This window comes from Arachis hypogaea, chromosome 3 (assembly GCF_003086295.3).
Source record: "Arachis hypogaea cultivar Tifrunner chromosome 3, arahy.Tifrunner.gnm2.J5K5, whole genome shotgun sequence".
Taxonomy (NCBI): domain Eukaryota; kingdom Viridiplantae; phylum Streptophyta; class Magnoliopsida; order Fabales; family Fabaceae; genus Arachis; species Arachis hypogaea.
In genome coordinates this window covers 8,185,146-8,209,567 of record NC_092038.1, presented here as the reverse complement: position 1 = coordinate 8,209,567, position 24,422 = coordinate 8,185,146, and the positions used below count along the sequence as shown (strand labels likewise).

The following is a 24,422-nucleotide window of genomic DNA, read 5'->3' as shown; positions in this document are numbered from 1 at the left end:
AATTTGGGATTGATTTTATTTAATTTCATAAACTTAGCTGTCAATTAGGACTACTAAATGTGTGTTGTGGTGTTACATAACCTGTCATATCAACAAATTTTGACGTTATTAGCAATGAAAGTGACGGAAAAACTAAAATGAGTAACTTAAAATCTTTTAAATGACAAATCTTATTATAAAATAAGTGATCTTTAGGAGATTAATTTGGGCATGTATTCATCTTAGGTGCTACCATATGTCTCTACAAGTACAATTACCATCAACAAATCTGTGGTATCTGTTAACATCCCTCCCAATAATTTTCCTCTCTAAAATTCTGGTCATATACTTAAAAGCTTCATGACAATCCTTACAAATCTTCAAATTCTTCACAATTCTCAATGGCTTTCCTGGTGGTGCAGACCCACATAACACACCAAATGCCACTGCCAACTTCTCGCTGTGATGCCAAAGAGCCTCCTTTCTCCTTTCTTCTTCCACATTGTGCAACAACTCATCCCAAATTGGAACATATCCCAATTTCTCAATCTCCTCCATGATCTCTTGTAACTTGCGATAAATTTCCGCGGATCTCTCATGCTTCCAGTCCCCTGCTGCAAAAACATGTACTTTTCCCTGAATTTCAACCCAACTCCTCCCTCCTTGTTTCTTCACCCTCCGATCTCTCAACATTTTCCTCAATTCTGCAACATCATCCCACCTTCCTGCAGCTGACAACACATTGGCAACAATAACATAAGCCGAGTCATCAAGCGGTTCAAGTTCCAAAACCCTCCTGGCCATAGACCAAGCCTTATCGGCTTCACCATGAAAAGCACAAGCTGACAACAAGGCTCGCCAAACTGCAGCATCTGGCTCATATGGCATTGTCAATGCTACCCTCTCTGCCTGTTTCAAGTGCCCAGCACGGGCCATTGCACATACCAAGCAAGTATAATGCACCAGAGTTGGCTGTAAACCATAATCCACTTTCATCCTTGTCAGCCACTGATCAGCCTCAAGAAACATTCCAGCATTATAGAGTGCTGTCAACATTGCCAGAAAACTATACTCATCCGGCACCAGTCCTTGGCATTCCATTGAATCAAACAGTTCGGAAGTAGATTTATGATCTCCTTGCTGGGCATAACCGGCCATCATAGCATTCCAACCCACTAAATTCATCCAAGCCAAATTTTCCTAAAAAACCTGCCTTGCATTCTCAACAACGCCAGCTTTACCATAACCATCAACCAGAGCACTGCCCACCACCACATTTGAATCAAACCCAGCAACAACCGCATGCCCGTGTATCATTCTACGCTGCTCCAATGCTGCCAGCTCAGCAGCAGCACGCAGACCCCCCGAAACGCTATGCTTTGTGGATGCAAAACCACGATGCCTCATGTCAGCCAAAACCAGAAGCGCATCCACAGAGCGGGAATTCTGAGCTAGACCCACGATCATAGCGGAATAACAAACACTATCTCTATCAGGTATTTCATCGAATACCTTGTGTGCGTGGTGCGGCATACGGCACTTGAAGTAAAAACTGAGTAGCGCAGAACCGGCAAAAGGATCACTGGAAAGGGCGAGCTTGAGAGAGAGGGAGTGGAGGGAAAGGGCAAAGGGGAGGGCAGAGAGTGCAGCTGAGGTGCGGAAGAGGGAGGCAAGGGTGCGATTGTTGGGGAGTGTTGGGTGGCGAAGCATGGAAACGAAGTAACGGAGGGCGAGGAGGGTATTGGAGTGGGAGGAGACAAGTGCGGTCCATGACACAACGTTGGGACTCCGGATTTGGCTGAACACGCGGACAAAGTAGGACGCCAAACTCTCCAATTTCGAGTAAAGCGTTACCAGATTGTTGAATGTCGCATTGTCGGTTGCAACTGATTTTATAGCCCGTGCGTGAATTGTACGCGGATCGGTCTTAGTGGGAGATGGAGACGGTGGCAGCGGCCGTGGTGGCGCGCTGAGGTCATCATGTTGCGCCATGATTCTCTCTCTCTCTCTCTCTCTCTCTACATAAAAGAAGCAAACTTTATTATTACTCCTTTTTACTGTTTTTAGCAAGGTTCAAAAAACCGGACCGGTTATCAAACCGTTCTAGTCACTGGTTTATTGGTCTAACCGGTTCAATCGGTGGCTCAACTGAAAAAACTATTTTAAAATAGAATAATAAATAAATTATAAATAAATATCCTAAAATATAATTATAGTCTAATATAAAACTTAAAATATCTTCCAAATTTAAAATACTACATGAAATATTATCAACCAAATCCATATGATCTTATCAAACTACAAATTCAAAAGTTAAATAGTAAAAAAAAATATTTAAATATTAAATGTCAACATGAAAAACTTGTTTTAGTGTGTTAAACTATTTTGTAGAAGATTTAAAGTGACAATAAGCTAATAAAATGGCACTCTAACTAAAATGTTACTAACAAGACAACCACTCAGGAACTAAGTAAAATATCCCAGCAGTGTAATATACTCGTACTCATAAAAGTGGCTGTCATTTTGTCTATTATCAACATACAATATTTTCAAACATTATCATCATTTGTATCTAGCCGATCCTGTTCACTACGGGTAGAAAAGGAGATGGATCTTACAATAACAAAATTTCTCCCAGGTACAGAAAGGGACTTTGAAAACTTGGAACGACCAACATCTTTATGCACAAAAGTTAACAACAGCCATTTGAAAATATAAAACAGCATTTGATTTGATTTCTATTTTTAGCATTCAGCAACAAACATTACACAACAGCAACAAGTAATCCCTAATTACACTAAACTTAAAATTTCATCAGCAGCAAGTAATCCCTAATAACACTAAACCTGAAATTTTATCAACCAAATCCATATGATCTTATCAAAATACAAACTCAAAAATTAAATAGTAAAAAAATATATTTAAATATTATATCCCAACATCATGATTTATCAATCATAAAAATCTGCAAGAACTTGTTGTAAATTTGCTTCGGTGGATTAGGATTAGGATTTGTAGCATCATTCAAAATAGGAAGATTGACAGACAAGTTATTATTCACAAATGCATTATTATCAGCAGTTGCTTCTTGATTAATACTATTATCCATAACTGAAATTAATAAAAGTTTTATTAATTAAAACAAATTAAAGACCAGCCACAGCACAATGAAAAATCAAAAAATTATCAACATGACCATATCTAAATTCTACCACCAACATTCAGCAACAAACAAAGCCAGCAAAACCAGCAATAATTAGGAGCCAGCAACTACAAAACAAAGAAGTATCCATAACCAGATACGAAATTAAAGACCAGCCACAACACATTGAAAAATAAAAAAATTACCAACATGACCATATCTAAATTCTGCCACCAACATTCAGCAACAAACAAAGCCAGCAATAATTAGGAGCCAACAACTACAAATCAAAGCAAAACCAGCAACTACAAAACAAAGAAGTATCCATAACCAGATACGAAATTAAAGACCAGCCACAACATTCAGCAACAAATAAAGCCAGCAAAACCAGCAATAATTAGGAGCCAGCAACTACAAATCAAAGCAAAACCAGCTACAAATCAAAGCAAAACCAGCAACTACAAAACAAAGAAGTATCCATAACCAGATACAAAATTAAAGACCAGCCACAGCACATTAAAAAATAAAAAAATTATCAACATGACCATATCTAAATTCTGCCACCAACATTTAACAACAAAAAAAGCTAGCAAAACCAGCAATAATTAGGAGCCAGCAACTACAAATCAAAGCAAAACCAGCAACTACAAAACAAAGAAGTATCCATAACCAGATACGAAATTAAAGACCAGCCACAGCACATTGAAAAATAAAAAAATTATCAACATGACCATATCTAAATTCTGCCACCGGCATTCAGCAACAAACAAAGCTAGCAAAACCAGCAATAATTAGGAGCCAGCAACTACAAATCAAAGTAAAACCAGCAACTACAAATCAAAGCCATTAGCAAATGTGAACAAAAAAATTAGGAGCCATCAGCAATCAGTAAACTAGTAGAAGTGTAAAATACTAGCAAACGAGCAATTAGAAAACACTAAACAGAGTAACAATAAATTTGAAAATAGAGAAAACACTAAAACAGAGAAAACACTAAAACACTAACCTGGGTAATTAGTTAATTACAGATCCATCAACAAATACATTCAGAACCAAACTTCAACCCAAGTCTGAAGAAGAAGAATTGAAGAAAAACGGAACAAAAATTGAAGAAGGCCGAAGAAGAAGTTCGAAGAACAACAACTTCAGATCTTCAAAGTTCAAACCAAGAACAAGACTAAACATTCAGTGAAGAACCGATCGAGAACCAGACGGTTGGACTGGACCGGTAGCTGACCGGTTCAGATAAAACGACGTTCGTTTTTTATTTGGAAAAAAAAGAAAACAGAAGCGAATGCATTTGCATTCGAGACCCAACCCCCCTCTTCTTCCCCCAACATTCGTCACTACTGGAGAATTCTGAAGAAAGGAAAAATCAAAAACCCTAGCCCTTCATTGTCGTCGCCATTCTCGGATCCTTAGCGCCGCTGCCGCCCCCAGGTCCTCAGCTCCGCCGCTTCTTCCTCTTCTCCGTGTCTGGAACCCAGTAGATCGGCACGTCGCCTTCATCTTCGCCGGCTTCTCGGCACGGAACCCAGGTTAGTGGCTTCTCGTCTTCATCTTCAGTTCTTCACTGAATGTTTAGTCTTGTTCTTGGTTTGAACTTTGAAGCTCTGAAGTTCTTCACTGAATGTTTAGTCTTGTTCTTGGTTTGAACTTTGAAGCTCTGAAGTTGTTGTTCTTCGATCTTCTTCGGCCTTCTTTAATTTTTTTTCCGTTTTTCTTCAATTCTTCTTCTTCGGTCTTGGGTTGAAGTTTGGTTCTGAATGTATTTGTTGATGGATCTGTAATTAACTAATTACCCAGGTTACTGTTTTAGTGTTTTCTCTGTTTTTAAATTTATTGTTACTCTGTTTAGTGTTTTCTAATTGCTCGTTTGCTAGTATTTTACACTTCTACTAGTTTACTGATTACTGATGACTCCTAATTTTTTTGTTCACATTTGTTAATGACTTTGGTTTGTAGTTGCTGGTTTTGCTTTAATTTGTAGTTGCTGGTTCCTAATTATTGCTGGTTTTGCTGGCTTTATTTGTTGCGTTGCTGAATGCTGGTGGCAAAATTTAGATATGGTCATCTTGATAATTTTTTGATTTTTCAATGTACTGTGGCTGGTCTTTAATTTCGTATCTGGTTATGGATACTTCTTTGTTTTGTAGTTGCTGGTTTTGCTTTGATTTGTAGTTGCTGGCTCCTAATTATTGCTGGTATTGCTAGCTTTGCTTGTTGCAGAATGTTGGTGGCAGAATTTAAATATGGTCATGTTGATAATTTTTTTATTTTTCAATGTGCTGTGGCTGGTCTTTAATTTTGTATCTGGTTATGGATACTTCTTTGTTTTGTAGTTGCTGGTTTTGCTTTGATTTCTAGTTGCTGGCTCCTAATTATTGCTGGTTTTGCTGGCTTTGTTTATTGCTGAATGTTGGTGGCAGAATTTAGATATGGTCATATTGGTAATTTTTTTATTTTTCAATGTGTTGTGGCTGATCTTTAATTTCGTATACGGTTATGGGTACTTCTTTGTTTTGTAGTTGCTGGTTTTGCTTTGATTTCTAGTTGTTGGCTCCTAATTATTGCTGGCTTTGTTTGTTGCTGAATGTTAGTGGCAGAATTTAGATATGGTCATATTGGTAATTTTTTTTCAATGTGTTGTGACTGGTCTTTAATTTCGTATCTGGTTATGGATACTTTTTTGTTTTGTAGTTACTAGTTTTGCTTTGATTTGTAGTTGCTGGCTCCTAATTATTGCTGGCTTTGTTTGTTGCTGAATGTTGGTGGCAGAATTTAGATATGGTCATGTTGGAAATTTTTTTATTTTTCAATGTGTTGTGGCTGGTCTTTAATTTCGTATCTGGTTATGGATACTTCTTTGTTTTGTAGTTGCTGGTTTTGCTTTGATTTGTAGTTGCTGGCTCCTAATTATTGTTGGTTTTCCTGGCTTTGTTTGTTGCTGAATGTTGGTGGCAGAATTTAGATATGGTCATGTTGATAATTTTTTGATTTTTCATTGTGCTGTGGCTGGTCTTTAATTTTGTTTTAATTAATAAAACTTTTATTAATTTCAGTTATGGATAATAGTATTAATCAAGAAGCAACTGCTGATAATAATGCATCTGTGAATAATAACTTGTTTGTCAATCCTCCTATTTCGAATGATGCTGCAAATCCTAATCCTAATCCACCGAAACAAATTTACAACAAGTTCTTGCGGATTTTGATGATTGATAAATCATGATGTTGGGATATAATATTTAGATATGTTTTTTTACTATTTAATTTTTGAGTTTGTATTTTGATAAGATAATATGGATTTGGTTGATGATATTTTATGTGGTGTTTTAAATTTCGAAGATATTTTAAGATTTATATTAGACTATAATTATATTTTAGGAAGTTTATTTATAATTTATTTATTATTTTATTCTAAAACGATTTTTTCGGTTGAACTACCGGTTAAATCGGTTGGACTAATAAACCAATGACTAGAGCGGTTCGATGACCAGTCCGGTTCTCAGAACCTTGATTTTGCCAGATTATTAATAAATTAAAGGTCTTTTAGAGGGAAAAAATTTTTAATCAAAGGAAAGAAGAAAAGTAAGAAAACCAAATTTTGTGGTCAATGTTATTAATGTGCACAATTTGTAAATGATATGGCATATAATTTGTGGGTATCTAAATCCGGATGAGTTAGCGAATGATGCTGGCAAACAAGGTCTTGTTTCAAATTTTCTGTCTGATTTCAAAATTTCAAGGAAGTTTTATGCAAGAAATTTATTAAGTAGTAAGTTTGAGAGTGTAAAAATTAGTCTTACTATAAAAAAAATAACAAAGAATAAAAAATAGAAAAATACTCACATAATGACATCTTCATATGAATATGATATTTCTTAGATGGTTAATTAAACATATTTAGTCAAATATACCAATTCATCTAATGGTCTACAATACTATTTTTATGTGAAAATGTGATCATGAGAGCAAGGTTGCGAGAACCAGACCGGTCAATAAACCGGTAAGGTCACTGGTTCAATAGTTCAATAGTTCGACCGGGATTTAACCGAAGTTTAACCGGTTTAATTAAATATTAAATAAAATTATTAAAAAATTTATATATAATTTTGAATATATAAATTTAATAATTTCTACCTTAATAAAATTCAAAATTTCACAATTTCATACCATAAATTATCCATAATTTAATATTAGAAGTTCATAAAATGACTTCAAACAGAGAAGTTTATAACGAAAAACAACCAAAACGCAAATAATAACAAACACATAATGTTCTACTATCACAAGAAACATTAACAAACAAGTTTTCAACTAATCAAAGGTATCTTATCAAAAATCATAATTACCATTTATTTGTTATTTCTGATGTATGTAATGATTGATGTTGCAATAAAAGGTAAATTGAATCAAAGCACGAAAGGACATATGCAAAGAAAAGAAACAATGACAAGGAAAAAGAAAAAGACACCAAATGGTGAAATTGAGTAATAGAAACAGGTCTGTGTTGGAGATGAAAGGGAAATACCACAAAACATGGATAAGTGAATGAAATGAACCAGAATACAGACTGACAACAACACCAACAACCAATTTGGACAGCTAAAACACTAAAATTAAGAATAATTAAGGTTCGACACAATGGCCCCAGAAGCCATATCTCCCCCCAAACCAAATCACTATTCAACACACAGAAAATCAGAAATAACAAATAAATGATAAATCAGCAGACAATAATCTCAGAAAATCCAATTAATCAAGTGCTAAATGCCTGAACACTAAACCAGCAAGCAGACGCCGAGGAGATGGCTAATCAGTGCTTACCGATTAACACAGAGAAGGCTGAGGTCGGCGAGGAGGAACGCGAGCGATGGAAGACGCGACACCGGCGAATAGCCGAACACAGAGAAGGCGAGGTCGGCAATTACAGAGACGCGGTGGGGCTGTGGGGCTGCAGTGCTCAAAACTGTCGCTGCGGTGGCTTCTATGGTTCACTTTCAGTCTTCAGAGAAGAGAGGAGAGGAGATGGGTTTACCGTTTACGCTTACGGGGAGGATAACATGAAAGGCGAGCAACGGCGACGACAGAGGACGCGACATCGGCGAACACACAGAAGGGGAGCTCGGCGATATGCGACGCGGTGGGGCTGCGGTGGCGGCGGGATGCGGTGGCGGCGGGATGCAGAGGCGATGGCGATGGCGGTGGGCTTCACTTATGGCTGTGGTTTCTGGAATCTGGAGAGGGGAAACTGATTAGGGCTTCGTTCCATTTTTACTCGTTTTCTCTTTTTTTTTTTTAAGCCAAAACGACTTCGTTTAGCATCTCGGCTCTAAAATAAAAAATCGCTAAAAAATTGAATGGTTTTTCCAAAATTAATAAACTCATTTCCTAAATTTTCTGATCTACCTGTCTCTATTTTTCTATTTCTCTCTACTATTTTTACTCTATATAAAATTTATATTTTATATTAATAATTTGACAAATAAAAATATGCCATCCGATATTTTTTATTATAATTAAAATAAAAGTTTTTCTTTCAAAGTTAACAAACTCTCACTCTCACTCTCACTTTTCATCTTTATCTTTCTCTTTCTTTTCTCCCATTCTCTATTTTTTCTACTTTTCTGTTCTACAGAAAACAAAATAATATAATTCAAATAAAAAATATTATTATTATTATATACATTTTTTTAATTTTTTATTTAGTTTTAAATTTTTACCAGCTTATCTTTTTAATCTATATTTTGATTTCTCTTCTTTCAAATATTTATTACATATAATTTGAAGAAAATACTAATGTTATAATTAAAAGTTAGAATCAAGATTTAATTGTTTAAAAAAAGAATTAGTTTTGAGTTAATTTTATAACTGTCCATATAATTTTTTTATACTAATATCTAATTATATTTATATATAGAGAGAAAAAATATTATTTTTAAATAACAAATATAAAAATTAATTATTTTATTTGTGTAACAAACTTAACACCTAATTAAATATAAAAATATACATATTAAATTATTTTAAATTTTAAATAACGAATGTTAAAATTAATTATTAATAAAAAAAACTAAACTTTTCATATAAAAATAATAATTAAAAATTTTATTATTTAATTTTTTATTTATAAATACATTAATCTTCTTAGTCAGAAGTTAGTACATAACCCCATAGCCTCTTATTCGACTCTATAGTCAAGATTTACTTGCTTCCTTACTAAACTCAACTGTCATTAGAAGTTAGTACATGGAATGAACCGGGATATCTGTTGGAAGTTGGAACAACACACAAAACAGTGTGTTTACTGTTTAGTTATCTACACATTGAAATTATTGACAAACCTGAATCCCACAAATAATAGTGGCTCCAAGGGAAAAAAACTAAACAGATATCTGAGTGATTTTTCCATTTACAATCTAATTGGGTTAAGACTTGAGATGAAGGGTATACAATACAAAACTCAGCACTATGGAGGGTGTAAACTATATATACATGAGAAAAAAAAACTGCCCACTACCAAAATTGGATGATGATGACCCATTAACCCTTCTGATACCACAAGATTAATTGAAGAAAATTACTGGGAAAAAGGTTCTGATCCTTTCAACCCCATTTCTGTTCAAACTTCACTTCTGAAATTTTCTCACCAATTATGCAATTGAGAGGTAATGCTTTTCTCGACGGGATGGTACTGCGTGTAAAGGTGTCTCTTGGCTTTATCGGAGCCAGGCTGCTCAAGCCACTTGTCATATAAGCCTCTTACGATGGGGTTATCGAATGGTTCTGCTACATGAACCTAGCATATACAGAAATTTAGTCATTCACTGATTCAGAAATGTTGTAAGGAGAAAAATGCAGAAAAAACTTAAATTACAATGCCCCACAATTATATCATTCATGAAAACTAACGGCAAGTTTGCAACAGTTCTTACATTTTCTATGTAAATAGTTTCCAACAACTGGCTCAATTCTTTGGGAGATTGCCCTTTCTTTGGTTTAATTTGACCTCCGCCATTCAAGCAACCTGCTTAAAATCAGTAGCATGTTAAATCAGCATATAAATAAAAGGCTCCATCAAAAAACATTTGAGATGGAAAGGAAAAATGCAATACCTGAAGGGCATGCCATGATCTCCAGGAAATGATAGTCACATTTACCAGTTTTAACTTTTCTGACAACATTTTGCAGGTTCCGGAAACCATAACAGAGAGCAAATCTCAACACTGTTTTCCCCTCCACCTATATAGACATTGGAAAACAATTTATATCACTATATATTCCATAAATTGTTATTATGCATGAATATGCAATATCTTAAATACTTTGACAACCTTCATATACTCGAGCATAACAAAAAAAGCTATATAAATATTTTCACAAGAAAACTTGCCTCAAGTGTAAGTTCCTGAAAATCTGAATTCCGTATATTTCTAAAATTCAGAGGGCCATCAATCTGTCTTCCAAAAAAAGTTCTAGCGGCATATCGGAAAATTGTTTCTGCATAACCCCCAGAGCTTCCACGGACCCCATAAAGGTAACCTTCTTCATTAATATTTGTCAACCTGCATGAAAGTGCATCAGATCTAAACTATTTCACAAACACAAGAAACTAAAAGATAGAGGCAGTTTTTAGTTTCTTACGGTCTATCCAAAGGAGATTCTTCTAAGCTTTGAAAATCAACTTCTTTTAACTGCAAAATAAAAACAGAGCAGAAAATTATTCACAAACCATTAGATAGAAGTGAATGAATTCACAAAACTGATGAGATGCATGGAGAATACTAACCTGAATCAATTCCAAAACTTCTCCTGTTGTGAGTACCGAATCGACCTCTGTCATCATGTTATCTTCATTCCCACTCCCTTCATCATGGGACTCCGGTTGGAAAACAAAGTCATCCCTAGCAGCCTCAAGCTTTTTATCATAACAAGGCATAACAGTGACGTGGTAAATTTCTTCAGGCCTGTTAAAAAATTTCCAAGCATTTCACTACATAGATAACTGGAAAAGTTGGCTTCTTTTTCAGCATGACAAAAAAAATTTAAGACATCATATATTATCATAAAAATAACAGGGGACCTTTTCAGTTTTCATCAGTAGAAACTTTATTATGTTGAGTGAACACCCTACCTAAGCCCCATATCTTGGCATAAATAGTGTTTTATGATGGCTCCAATTGTTTGTTGTGGACTCTTTACTTTTGAAATATTTGGTAAAACAAACGACCCAAGTTGCTTCTCTGCATAGCATATCCAACCTGAAAACATATGTTCACATCACAGCAATCAGTTAGCATTTCTCCCTCCTACTTGAATCCTCACTAAAACCTATTCTAAATACTTTGAAAGTAAAATTTTCAGTTCCCCCTTCCTTATCTCAAACTCCGAATGCAATACCATAAAGCCACTAGTAACTAAAGAAAGAAGCCATTTTTCATTTTTTTTTGTGATCAAGACACAGAAAATTGACAGAATTAATAACTTAAGATCCCAGTTAAAGTTCCTATTTCCAAATTCAGTACCAAAAACAATTGCAAATCCAATATTTCTTCAATACTTCTCCAGGTAATATTAAATATAAGCCAAGTACTTTCACAAATCACAATATCGTTTTGTCCAGCATCCAGGTGTATGTGCTTGAGACAGTTTTCGAGTGCATTTGGTTGAGATAAGAAAAAGGAGTGTTTTTTTATCATATAGTTTTCAGTAAGAGTCTATTACATAAGGTACTTTGTTTAGCTTATAGGAAATGCTCTCAAACTTTTAGTCTTTTCACAAATATTTATGTAATTCTTAGAAGTCTGTATTGGTCTCGTTTAATTAGATTAAACAACCAGGCCTTAAATGTAGCCATTACCAAAACTAATAAAGAGTTAAATTTATATACCTGGGCATGCAGAAGCAATCATAGGTAGGCTCGACTTATTCTTCTCATCATCAGACAGTTGACTCTGTTTGTACCTTGACATGAACTCCATACAAGATTCAATAAGGGTTAAATCTCTACTGCAACTTGTATCGAAAATTGCCTTCACTCCCAATGATTTGAAAAATCTTGTCAGCTTCTTGAAAACCTGTAATAGCAAATATTTCACATTTAAACCATGAGTAAAAGAATAAGAGAAAAGCAGTCTGGTACAAAGATAAACCAAACAAGCTAGAATTCATAGAAACTGAATGTAGGAGGCTAGAATTCAAAATGGTTTTTTAAATAATGGCATAGCCACATAATTCATAGACTTCAATTCATAGACTAAAAGCAAATATCTAAAGCATCACCTGAAGGGGAGAAATGCCAAAATGAGCTGCAAGGGAGGCCCTTGACTGGGGAGAAACAGACATAATCACTGCTTTTCCTTTGTTAATATTAGATAAGAACTCATCCAAACTTTGTTTCTCCAGCATAACTGTCTCCGCAGATGTCACACAACCACTGTATTGTCAGAAAAACTCATTATGTAAGCCATATTGGCCTTATTAACCATCCCATAAACATAGGAGAATATGTTATTTTTTTAATGCTAAAAAATAACCACACGTATGATCTATTGACATTAGGTATCTTGGATGGTCAGTCATAAAACTTCCCCTTGGTGTAACCCAGATTCTCATGTTTGGCCTTCAGAACCTTCAGGATATTTCCCCATAAGTCTATTTTAGACAGCTAATATCTAATCCTTCTATATAAATTTCAGCTTTAATGAATTCTTTATAGAAGATCGAAGTCTTCTTTATGGTGCTAAGGGTTTTGTTTGGATAATAAATAAATTGCTTAGGCATTGTGGAATTCTGATCATTGGGTTTTTAAGGATGTTCTGATTCTCAGACTTGCAATTTTTGACTTTTTCGAGAATTTGGAAAGAGTTGCTTTTGATATAAAGAACAACTTGGACTAGTGTCTTAGAAGTAATTTCTAAAATAGTTTCATCCAATACACCCTTTATTGCATTATGTTCTAAGAGCCAAAACGAATAAATGCTTCAACATAAATTCAAATACCAACTCTCCTTAAGCTATATTATACGATTAAGACTCCTAAGCATGAATGGTACGGTTATATCTCCAACAACAAAATACTATGTCTTTGTATATCAGTTCTCTCATAATTCATAGAATGTTTTCATCTTGATGCAAAGTGATCTGATCATTCCATAATCCCGTAGTCCGAAATCCCAATACAGCCCTATCACAATCATAATATTACTGACAGAACAAAAATGTCATGAAAGGTCTAAATTCAACCATCAACTACTGTACTTTTCATTGTTTTCCTAGTGAAAGTTCGCTAGATGTCCAAGGTCATGGGAAAAAAAAGTAATAATAATACTAAAAAAAATCACTTCACACTCGCTGAATGTTAAGAGAGGACAAACCTGCATGCCAAACAATCCTTTAGAGAAATCTTAACAGGCTCTGACTGAACTTGCTTGTTTCTGCCAACTAAAACCTACAGTCACACCAATAGCGAAAATTATATATGAATAAAGACCAAAAAACAAACAATGAAAGTTTCAGCTGAATATAAAAAAGAGCTCTTTCTTAACAAAAGAACACTTATTTTCTTTCTATAACAAGAAGAGGATTGAAAAGTGAGTTGCGGAAGTTACCTCGGAATCGGGCTTGTTGGCGTTTGCTTTCAAGCCCTTGAGCGATACTATGCATGCCTGAGACGGCGCTATGAAATCGTTGAGGTCCCCAATCCGAAGCGCCGCCGAGAATTTTTCCGACATGATCAACAATTTGTAGTTGGGGAAGCTGAAAAAGAGAGGTCAGGCGGCGGTACGCGGTAAGTTGATTGATGATAAGGAGGTAGAGGGTGTCTGTAAATGATGAAAAGTTAGGGTTTTGGGAGGGAAATAAATATTGGGACGCGCCCAGAAAGTTGCAGAGGGATCTAAGTTAAGTCGGTCAAATGAAGAAGAGGGAGAGAAGTGAAGATGATCGATTCAGTATTCATTCCTCGAAAAGTTCACTCGTTTTGTAAATTACTAAATTGAATAATTGATCACCAAATTTTTTTAATTAAATTTATTCTTTAAGAATTTAAAAAGTTATGAATTAAAATTCACTCGACAATTAAATTTTTTTTATTTTAAAATCATAAAAACTAAATGATTTAAATTTTTTTAAGAATTTTAATTCTTATTTTTTATTTATATACCAAACTAAAAAGAATCTAATTTCCAAATCTACTCACCTACTCTTTAAATTTAAATTCTATTTTATTAATAATTTAATATATTAGAAATAATTTTTTTAAAAAAATAAATTTTTTTCTCATATTAAATGATATTAAATAATTTCTGGACAAATTCTAAAGATTTTAAATCTTTTCATCACTTTCATTAAAGTTTGTTGATAACATGATATAGCATATTAAAAAGTAATACTATACATTTAAATTTTTTTATAAACTAAATCTAACTGCACAACAAAATTAAGTAATAAAACTTAAAACAATGTTAGTTATACTGATTTTTGTTATATTAGATCAATTTAGTTAAATTTAATTAATGAAAAGACTTATATATATTATTATTCTATATTAAATATCATCATAGTATATATATATATATATATATATATATATATATATATATATATATATATATATATATATATATATATATATATATATATATATATATATATATTTAATTAACTGCTAACATAATAAATTTATAAAATTATAAAATCAACCACAAATTAAAAGTTTCTTAAATTTAGAGTTAATTTAATCTAATTACATAAATTTATAATCGTCAAGTGTGTATTGTAGTTTGATTTTATCTAGCGTATTACATCAGTGAATTTTGACATTGTTAGCATTTAGCAACATAAATAATAGACTAATATAAAATTTTTGAAAGGCGAATATTTTATAAAAAAAAAATTTCAAAAACCAATTTAAAAAATAAATGATTTTTTAAAAATGAATATGACTATTTTTCTGTTTGTTCATTGTTTAATTGTATATTGAGCAACAATAATATGTTTAAGAAAAATAATTAGGAGTTTTGAATATAAATAAGCTCACATTTTAAATGATAATAAAAAAAAATTAATAATTTTTAATAAAATAATTTTATGATATCATTAAAATATATCTTTAAGACAAGTATTAGTAAGATCCTTAAATAATATGTATTGGACAACAATAATTATTAATTAGGAGTTCTAATTTTTTTTTTCAAAAAAAAATTCAAATTTTTTTATCTTTTCGATTCTTTCAAAAAATTTTATATATATTCAAAAAATCTTTTAAGTATTACGAGGATGAATTAAAACTCCTAATTGTGATTTTACATTTAATTATTCTTGGTGAACAAAGAAAAAAGAAAAAAAATACATTATGTAATTATTTAGGACGTGAATATCAAATTTTACTTTTGAATTAAGTTATTTTTCTAAAAAACTTCTCTAACTTAATTCATGAAATAGAATCCTAATCCCAAATAAGAAAAATATTATATATTTGTATAATTTTTTAACGGCTTTTATTTTTATTTTTAGTATTAAAATAATTGATAAAAAATAAGAGAAATAAATAATTCTTTTATACAATAAAAAATATAAAATAGAAATTGTACAAATGAAATTATCTCGATCACCGAAAAGACTTTGAGAAAAAATCGAGTAAGAGAACATAAAATGAAATGACACCAAATTCAATTCAAAACATTAAAATGTCAAATTAATGGGTCTCTCATCTTATAAACTTTTTACCATTGGTTATCAAAATCCGGTAATTATTCCGGTCATACGACTAGATCACCGGATCACTGATTCAACCGGTGGATCACAAATTCACCCAATTGACCCCGTCATAATTAAATAAAAATATAAAATTATAAAAAAAAATCAAAAGTTAAAATAAATGTCTTTACAAACATATTAATAATAATAAAGTATCAATTTGTAGATATAATAAGTCACATAACTAACTATATAAACATAGATAATAAATTAATCACTAATGCAAAATAGTAAATAAAAAAGAAAGCAAAACATAACACACTCAGTAAACTAATGATTAACAAACTAATCAAAAACATAAATGCAACTAATTTATAAATCAATCCATCAAATGCCATTATACAAATAGTCCAATATTGCCTGTGTAATTCTCAATACTCAATATTAAATCAACTCTTATTATTACAATTAAAGGCTAAGACTAAGACTATGAGTCTCTCTATACAGAAACTATCTATTCTTACGGTAATAAATTCATCTTGGTGACGATTTTCAACAACAAATTCAACTCACCGATGATTTTCAGCACAAAAAATATAGTTCAAAAGATGATTTACAGCAACAAATTAAATTCAACAGCAACAATAAATTTAGCTCAATACAGCAATAATTCAACTCAATACAACAATAAATTTGACTCAATACAGCAACAAAGATGGTTCAGTAATGATTTACAACAACAAATTGACAGGGACATGGGAAAAGGAAAAATTGAAAAAGATAGAAGAGGGGAATGCAGGGACAAAAGAAATAAAAGAATTAGAACAATAGAAGATTTAGTTAAGTGATATTCAGCAACAAATTCAACTTAGAGCAACAATTTAAAAGCAATAAAAGATAGGTATTCTATCATGCACATTTTCAACAAACAATTGTAACCAGTGTTATTTTTTCTTTTACAATGATATGTACAAATCACGTATAGTACAAAACTACAAACTAACTGGAAATAGATATGAGCTTAGATGCATGATTATATAGTGTAGTGAGGTGAGTTTTTGTCTCTGTTGTTAACATGAGATTATACAATGCTCCCCCTGTGAATTTGTCTCTAAGAAACATTATAATATTCATGAATTCGCAAAATGTTTACTCTAGGGAACCAGAGAGCATACATACTGGACTAGGCAAGCAATGCTTAACTACATTGAATTAATTTGCATGGCCTTGACATGACTTTGACTAATAACACATACAAATATGCATTGAAAAAGTACAAAATTTCAATAAACATTACTAAACAGAGGCAAGAAAGAACAATCATCATTCAGCAACAAACATTACAAACAGCAACAAGTAATCACACTGTTACCAAATTCAAAAAGAATGAAAACCAGATAACCCCAATCATAAACACCATTACCAAATTAAATAAAAAATCAAGCAAAAATCACCTTGCAAATCAAAAACTCAATCTCTTGAACTCAATAATTACATCAGTTATCCAACAAAATAATTGCATCACAGTTATCATAAACTGATTTCAAAGCCTAGAAGTAGAGTGAAATTAAAAACATGAAGCATATAATAAATCAAAAGATCACCAATTACAAATTTTTTAATAAGAACAGAAGTTAAGAACAATGAAAAATGAAAAAAGATTCAACAGTTTTCAACCCAATTTTAATAAAGCTCATCACAATGATTAACAACAACAAAAAGTACTGAAGGAACAGTGAAAAGATTCAACAGTTTTCAACCCAATCAACCAAGCACTGACTGAGTATTCTGTTCTGATTCTGTGACTGAGAAGCAACAAATTCAAGTTACAGCAACAAATTTAACAAATCCAAGTAAAGTCCCAATTTACAGCAACATTTAGATTAGCAACAAGGCAAATTTGATTAGCAATTCAGCAACATGCAAAAATACAGGGAGAAGAAAAATCTGAAAAAGAGAGAGGGAAGCGATGGTGCAGGGACTCACCAACGGTCGACGGCGAGTCGGCGACCACCCCACGGAAGGCGACGAAGCAAGAGACACCCCCACGAGTTGCTTCTGCCGCCGGCGACGAGACAGACGAACCACGAGATGCCAGTGACTGAGACGAGACTCGAGTGAGACTGGGAGGCAGAATCGAGCAGAGACAACCACGGACAACGAGCAGCAACCTACACGCACAGCTCGAGCACTCACTGGCGAAGGGAGGCGCGAGCAGCCGAGCACAGAGGAGAATGGCGAGATGCGAGCACCCGACGTGGAGGATCCGGCGAGAGGCCCGAGAGAACGAAGACGGAAGTTCTTGAGTGCGACAGACGGCGGCAGCAGTCTCTCACTCCGACAGACGGGGACAACTATTGGTGGAGGCTAGTGTTTGCTTTCATTGGGGGAGGCTAGGGCAATTTGCTCTTTGCCTGAAGGAAGGAGTTGAAGAAGGGGGGGGGATTGGGGATAAGGATAACGCGTGGATTTTTCCCTTTCAAGGAAGGAAACGACGTCGTTTTTAGTAAACCGGCCAGGTTCCAGTCCGGTCCGACCTGCCGGTAACAGGCCGATTCAGCAGTTTTTGAGCGGTTTTTAATTTTGTGGTTTTATATATTGGACCGGACCGTTTTTTGCCGGTTTTTAGTTGAACTGGTTCGACCGACCGGTTCGATCCGGTTTTTAGAACATTGCTTTAAACACAAGTAAGTCTTTAGCATGGGACTCGAGACAAAGAGACATTATATGTGAGACAGACTGTGTAGAGACTTTAACTATTGTCAATAATTTACAAGATTGCTCTAAGTTTATTGATCCTTTGGTGTTCAAAATTCAAGATATCATGTCTTGGAAATGGCGTGTTGATCTCTGGTTGATCTTGAGATATGCATAGCAAAGACTGCAATGAGAACCCTTTCTCTCCAAGTGAAGCTTCCATTGTCTTGAAAGGAGTTATTCCGCGGGACTGCCTTTCTTAAACAGTTTCTTGTTTATTTTTTCTTTCTTAGTTGTTGTTTATTTTCTTTTAAGTTACAAAAAAAACACAAGTAAGTCAAATACAAAGTTATGTTACTAGCTCCTAATTGTCAAGTACTATTATTAAATTAGTTTCTAATTTTTAAAAAAAATATAGTTATCAGAGGTACATTTGATGCAAATACATTTGATGCAAATTAAAAATTTTTAGAATAAAATTAAAACAAAATAAAATTTAAGAATATTTTTTAAATTTTTTACAAAATTTAAAAAATTTTAAGGACAAAAAATATATTTTACTTTTTTATAATTTAAAGTTATACAAAATTTCATTCTTTTATATTTTTGAAATTTTTTAATGGTAATACGCTACCTAAAGAGAGTTTAAATGAGACAGTTAAAATAGAGAATTTCTTTGTAGCATTGATAGATTATATACAATGAAAGGATTGTTTTGTGCATGCTCTTATTCAATGTACTATTTTGGCTGTACAAATATATATTATTATTTTCCTTTTACATCTATGTTACAAGTAAGCTATCATAGCTCATCTCCACAGGGCTTTGTATTGTACCTCAAATACTAACACTACCTATTCAGCCTCTTAAAGGAAATAGCTACTTCATCTTCAAGTGTTGCTAACTAGTACCTTTTCTTTCACCATTTTTGTTAGCATAATAGTGTCACTACTCACTATTTCTTTCATATTTGTTAGCATAACATTCACCTTTTTCTTTCAATATTATGAGGATGCCACAGTGATCCAATAATTTTCTAAGCATGAACTGGCTGGAGTTCCAATGGTCCTTGACCAAACCCAATCTGTCTCCTCCACAAGCTGTAGTTCTGCCAACTGCCATTAGTCGTGTCATCACTCGTCAGCCATATATTAAATGAACTCCCTCCGTTTTCTTTTATCTGTCATTGTTATAGTCACAGATAAAAGGAAACGGAGAGAGCGATTTCAGCATTGGTAAAAATTTTCATAATAAGCATTGAAATAGAAAAATAGCCATTTCTAAAAAGCATTTGCTTGTTGCTTTATACATAATGAATAAGGTGATTATACTGTAATTTTTTTTTTCCCATGAGATAAAAGTTTCTTACCCTGCCATCTCTGAGCTCAAATATAACAGAACCTTCAGAAAATGGAATTGGTCTTGTAGATGAAACCTGTGTTGAATCAGACTCAAAATCAATGCTCTATCTATGTTTTTTTGTTCAATCAGTAAATGTAGATTATACTTTACCTTAGGATCACATTTAGACTTTTGATCAGAAAGGTTGTTCTGATCTTTCTTCAAGCCATGCATAGAATATTCATCATTGCAAACTACCTTCCCATCATTGAGTCCACTTTGTCTTGGTCGATTCGCCTCAACCATTTCACTTCCCATTGAAGGGAAACCAAAGTCCTTCCACTTCCATGCACCATTTTTGTCCATGTATCTCAGGTACACTTTTCCATCTGAACCAATCAAAAGTAGTTGAGTACCCTCAAAGCTAGGACCAGTTGAACCAACTAGTTTCGCGCCTTTATCGGGTGTTCCATGTTCTATCCAGTTCCATCCATTCCATGCATTCCATTGGTACTCAACAAGGCCACCTTCTACTGAAAGCATGAAGAGTGAGCCTGAGAGCGATTTCTGTGATGGTCTAATAACTGTTCCAGGAAACTGTGATAGAATCAAATGCTGAGATTGGTAATGCTCATGCCACAAATCAGTCACTTTGTTATACTGATATAGGCGACCGTTTCTTCCTGTGACGAATACTATGTTTTCCCTGAACAATTCCTGGTCTACAATGCATGCAACTTTAGCATTTGGAGGATGTTTGCAATCTTTCCATTTAAACTTCCTCATGAAAACCTGTGTATAATGAAAGATATGAAGTTGATCATGAATATGAGTATTTAATTGATTTCATTAGAATTAATTAGAATTACAAAGCGAAAAACTTAAGGGAAAGGAGTTATTAACTACTCAAAGTGCATAATTCTTTTATTAACTACTGTTAACCTACCATGAACTGCAGTAATCTTCCATTTTTACTCACAAAGAAGAGTGCATCTTCTGTTGTAACCTTCCTTGATTTAGCTGGAAATCTATCCCATGGTTGGCCTCCAATAACACTCTTTCCTTTCCTCATAGCACTGCAATTCCTCCATGCTATCTCATTTTCATGCCATTCTCTAAGAAGCACACTCCCAAATGTATCAACCATGAACAAGCTTCCATTATAGTTTCCCACTATACCTTCTATAGCTGTAGAACTCTCATGCTTCAGCCACACCCAAACATTCTCAATACAAATGTGTTCAAACACTAATCCATCATTTGTTATGAAGAAAAATGACTTTCCTTCATACATCAACCGAAGCCGGAAGTTACTACTAGTCCAGCCATCAGGGAGATTATAATCTTCTGTAGATTTAGTCGATTCGCCTAATGAAGTGCCCAGCGATAAGTAGTAATTCTGTGTCTGGCTTTGCTTTCTCCTACCTGTTACTGAACTTGTTCCAGAATCCACTGATTCATCTTTTAGTCCTGCAAGGCAATTTCTGGGGCCACGTTCTTCTGTGCAATATTCTGCATTCCATCCTTCGCTCTCTGGAACATCTAATATCGACCAAACATATTTAGTTGATGCTTTCCTTCTAAAGTTTTGTGGTAAAGCTGGTCCTGAACTTTCGCCGCCTAGTCCTAGTAGATGTAATTCTGCAAGTCTACCATCATCTAGTGGAAACAGTATCCTGCCAGCTTGTAATGGCAAGCCAATTATACCTCTTGCTACTTTAGCATGTAAAGGGTGCTGATGATTTTCCCAACTTCCTGGAAATCGATTAGTTGTACCTGTGCATGTGTGTTCATGTGAGAATTTAGTGTCTAGAAAGTAGTATTCAGGTTGAAACCTCTCTAGTTAATACATGAATGATTTTATTCATTAGGAGATATTATGCTAAAGTTTTGAAGTTCATATGCATTAAGTTAAATAATTTGTAGCATAACTGGATGACTAACCTAATTGTTTTGGCATTTGATATTCAAAGACTGATCCAACTGCACTGGTGAAGAACAAGGAAAAGAAAGTTTCACTTGATTCGTCATGTAGAGCCGGCGTAATGGATGTCAAATTTTGATGTGGTGGACTTCCATGGACCATCCATTTCCACTTCCTCTGATGCAGTCTCCTCTCTACCAAATCACCCTCCTATATACAATTATCAGACATTTTTAGAACATGCTGTCCATGGCAGACAGAATTTAATTCGAGGGAGCGAAGTTGAAATTCAACATTTTTCCAAGTTGTCCATCTCAAAATCCAATTGGAACTTAATGAAATTCTAGTGAACTAACTAAAAGTACCTTGTTTAGAAGAAACAGAGATTCAGAATAATCACCACTCAGTCCGCTTAGAGTGCACCCTTTAGATGGTACTAAAGGCGCGAATTGTGCTGTCCTTTCTTTCCATATGTGCTTCTTCCATGATGGTTTTGATTTTTCATCATATTCATAAAGATCTCCAGCAGAACTACATTAACACAACAAGGTGAACAATGATATTTAATACTTATAGAATTAGGATGGCAATTTGCACCTTAAAAAAAGAACACCACATCTTAACTTCACCTTATGGTATACACTACTTCTCTTACAGAAGCAACTTCAGCTATTGCTGCTACATTTGCTCCAGCTGGTTGGCCATGATTTGTCCATCTGCTCTATATATGTCGCGGAATAGAAGCGAACTTAATGATATTTGCAGACGATTAACTTCTTTAACACTAATATATTTGCTCCAAAACTTGAGTTTTACCTTAGAGGCTCAACCCCAAGAAGTTCTAACAGTGTTCCATTCCTTGTGCAGAAATAAATTCTCCTGTCCCAACAACAAAATCTAAATTCAGCATATGCTTGAATTATACATGGTTAAATCAATCTAAGAACAAAGAAGGTATTATTATGTTTACTCACTGCCTATCATGTGACACAATTCCAGACTTTATTAACACCAAAGGATTTTTCTTTGAATCATTATTTGTGATTTGATTGAGTGTAGGTGTGACATCCAACCAAACTGTTTGTGAGGTTTCACCAAATTGCACATGCATCTGCTAAAACCAAAACATAATCTGTTAACTCAAGAGGCAATAGGCACTGTTGCAGTTCCAACAACTAACATAACACCAATTTAAAGTGCAGAATCAAATCATACTAGTGTCCTTGAATTAAATACTTGCTAAGCTATATATGCATGTAATTGTGTGATATGAATCCGAAACAAACAATGAACAATTGATAACTGTCCCCGGACACAAAATACAGAGATACTGAGATAATAAAGACGGATAAAATATGTCCCCACTGTCCTTATGTCTTAGGACAAAGATATTTAAGTCTATCCTTTTAGTCTAAATAGGTTTTTGTCCCTCAACATATCTGTATTTGTGTCCTGAGACAATATCCAAACACGGCCTTACAAACTAATGATACTTATAAGGTGTAACCTGATAGAGATTTCCTGCTTCAGAAGCAGCAAGAATTATGTGATTGATGATGAATACCGCGGTTGCGCGGCCGGATGCTATTGGCAAGTCATGAGGGGCAATAACCCATTCAAGTCCATTCCAAAACCTCTCATATATAGAACCACTTTCCCCAGTGACCCAAATAGATGTATCTGACATTCTGGTCAATGAAATTCTCTTCCTCAGTGGCAAAACCACATCCAAGGGCTTAGCATCAAACAATTCATGCTGTTCTTCCTTCAATCCTCCTTCTTTGTTGCTGAATTCAGATACCAGATGATCATCATAAGGAAACACAACTTCAACCCATCTATCAGCTTGTTCATTGAACTTCCAAAACCTATCAGTTTTCTGCACAAATCTCTTATTGCTTTGTTTGAAGAATTGATAATAAGGGCAGCATGAAGCAGTAACCTCAACTATACAGCACCTTTCAGAGAAGAGTATCCAGATGCCATATATTATATGAAACACTGACATGGTGGCATAATAATAATAAAATAGGGATCCTGATAAAAAAGAGAGAAAGAAATAAAGCAAATCTCAAATGAAAATAGAAAGTCATAAAAAAATTCTTTGGACTTGTTTGGTTATTGGTTTGTATAGTTTGTACCATATGGGGTAAGGTATCTACCATAATCTACTACCCCATATGGGGCCATGGATGATAAATGTCTCTGATCATCTATCTGCTCAAAGACTTCTAATACCTGATAAAAGAAAATTCTCTTGTTTTGTCATGCCATCTAATCTAAGGAGAAGAACTCATAATTTGAGTTGTGAATAAGAGATTGGGGTTGTGAAGTGATGAAGAGAAGGGTAGGTTTGTGGGGCTCCATGAAGAAACATCAAGTAGAAGTTAGTATCAGATACTATTTTTTAGATTATAAGTACAAGTATGCAAGTACAAAAAACCTTTGCAATCAGGTGTAGATAGCTTCTTTCTCCATCACCTTTCTTGGTTGGTTTTCTTGACCCTTCAATCTTTTCTGGCTCATAATATCACTCTTTTATATTAGATGTTGTTCTGAAAAATTATTATATATATATATATAATTTAATTTTGATGCAATGGTAAAATATACCAATTATAGACGTGTATCAAATTA

General features: G+C 33.9%; 3 protein-coding genes and 1 long non-coding RNA gene across 10 annotated transcripts; 1 reads left to right on the top strand and 3 right to left on the bottom strand.

Annotated features, from left to right (window-relative positions):
- Window positions 1-152: 152 nt before the first annotated feature.
- On the bottom strand, window positions 153-8,419 carry LOC112772451 (pentatricopeptide repeat-containing protein At4g33170). Of its 2 annotated transcripts, none has more exons than XM_029295779.2 (2): window positions 7,952-8,419; window positions 153-1,995 (listed from the first exon to the last, which is right to left on the bottom strand). In XM_029295779.2, exon 2 carries the CDS (start codon window positions 1,162-1,164, stop codon window positions 229-231), a length of 936 nt encoding a protein of 311 aa, XP_029151612.2. In that variant the 5' UTR covers window positions 1,165-1,995; window positions 7,952-8,419; the 3' UTR covers window positions 153-228. The 2 variants fall into 2 exon arrangements, with proteins under 2 accessions (XP_029151612.2, XP_072088421.1); XM_072232320.1 differs by having other exon boundaries at window positions 153-1,997; window positions 7,952-8,074.
- LOC140183707 (uncharacterized) lies at window positions 4,414-6,520 on the top strand. Its single transcript, XR_011879488.1, has 2 exons — window positions 4,414-4,659; window positions 6,184-6,520. It is a non-coding gene; the product is annotated as an uncharacterized lncRNA (long non-coding RNA).
- A 917-nt stretch (window positions 8,420-9,336) lies between the features above and the next one.
- On the bottom strand, window positions 9,337-18,287 carry LOC112789262 (protein NAR1). 2 transcript variants are annotated; one of them, XM_025831087.3, is made up of 12 exons: window positions 17,810-18,287; window positions 13,735-13,882; window positions 13,501-13,574; window positions 12,407-12,560; window positions 12,015-12,201; window positions 11,259-11,385; window positions 10,914-11,091; window positions 10,769-10,818; window positions 10,518-10,689; window positions 10,240-10,366; window positions 10,060-10,151; window positions 9,337-9,923 (listed from the first exon to the last, which is right to left on the bottom strand). In XM_025831087.3, exons 2-12 carry the CDS (start codon window positions 13,855-13,857, stop codon window positions 9,771-9,773), a joined length of 1,437 nt encoding a protein of 478 aa, XP_025686872.1. In that variant the 5' UTR covers window positions 13,858-13,882; window positions 17,810-18,287; the 3' UTR covers window positions 9,337-9,770. The 2 variants fall into 2 exon arrangements, with proteins under 2 accessions (XP_025686872.1, XP_025686871.1); XM_025831086.3 differs by having other exon boundaries at window positions 13,735-13,947; window positions 17,810-18,258.
- An 897-nt stretch (window positions 18,288-19,184) lies between these two features.
- Window positions 19,185-24,334, bottom strand: LOC112789261 (uncharacterized). Of its 5 annotated transcripts, none has more exons than XM_072232319.1 (11): window positions 24,229-24,334; window positions 23,293-23,664; window positions 22,760-22,896; window positions 22,602-22,664; window positions 22,415-22,501; window positions 22,151-22,316; window positions 21,806-21,995; window positions 20,808-21,637; window positions 20,033-20,653; window positions 19,890-19,955; window positions 19,185-19,635 (listed from the first exon to the last, which is right to left on the bottom strand). In XM_072232319.1, exons 2-11 carry the CDS (start codon window positions 23,470-23,472, stop codon window positions 19,525-19,527), a joined length of 2,451 nt encoding a protein of 816 aa, XP_072088420.1. In that variant the 5' UTR covers window positions 23,473-23,664; window positions 24,229-24,334; the 3' UTR covers window positions 19,185-19,524. The 5 variants fall into 5 exon arrangements, with proteins under 5 accessions (XP_072088420.1, XP_072088419.1, XP_072088415.1 ...); XM_072232318.1 differs by having other exon boundaries at window positions 19,185-19,700; window positions 24,229-24,330; XM_072232314.1 differs by having other exon boundaries at window positions 19,185-19,700; window positions 23,293-23,822; window positions 24,229-24,327.
- Window positions 24,335-24,422: the final 88 nt, after the last annotated feature.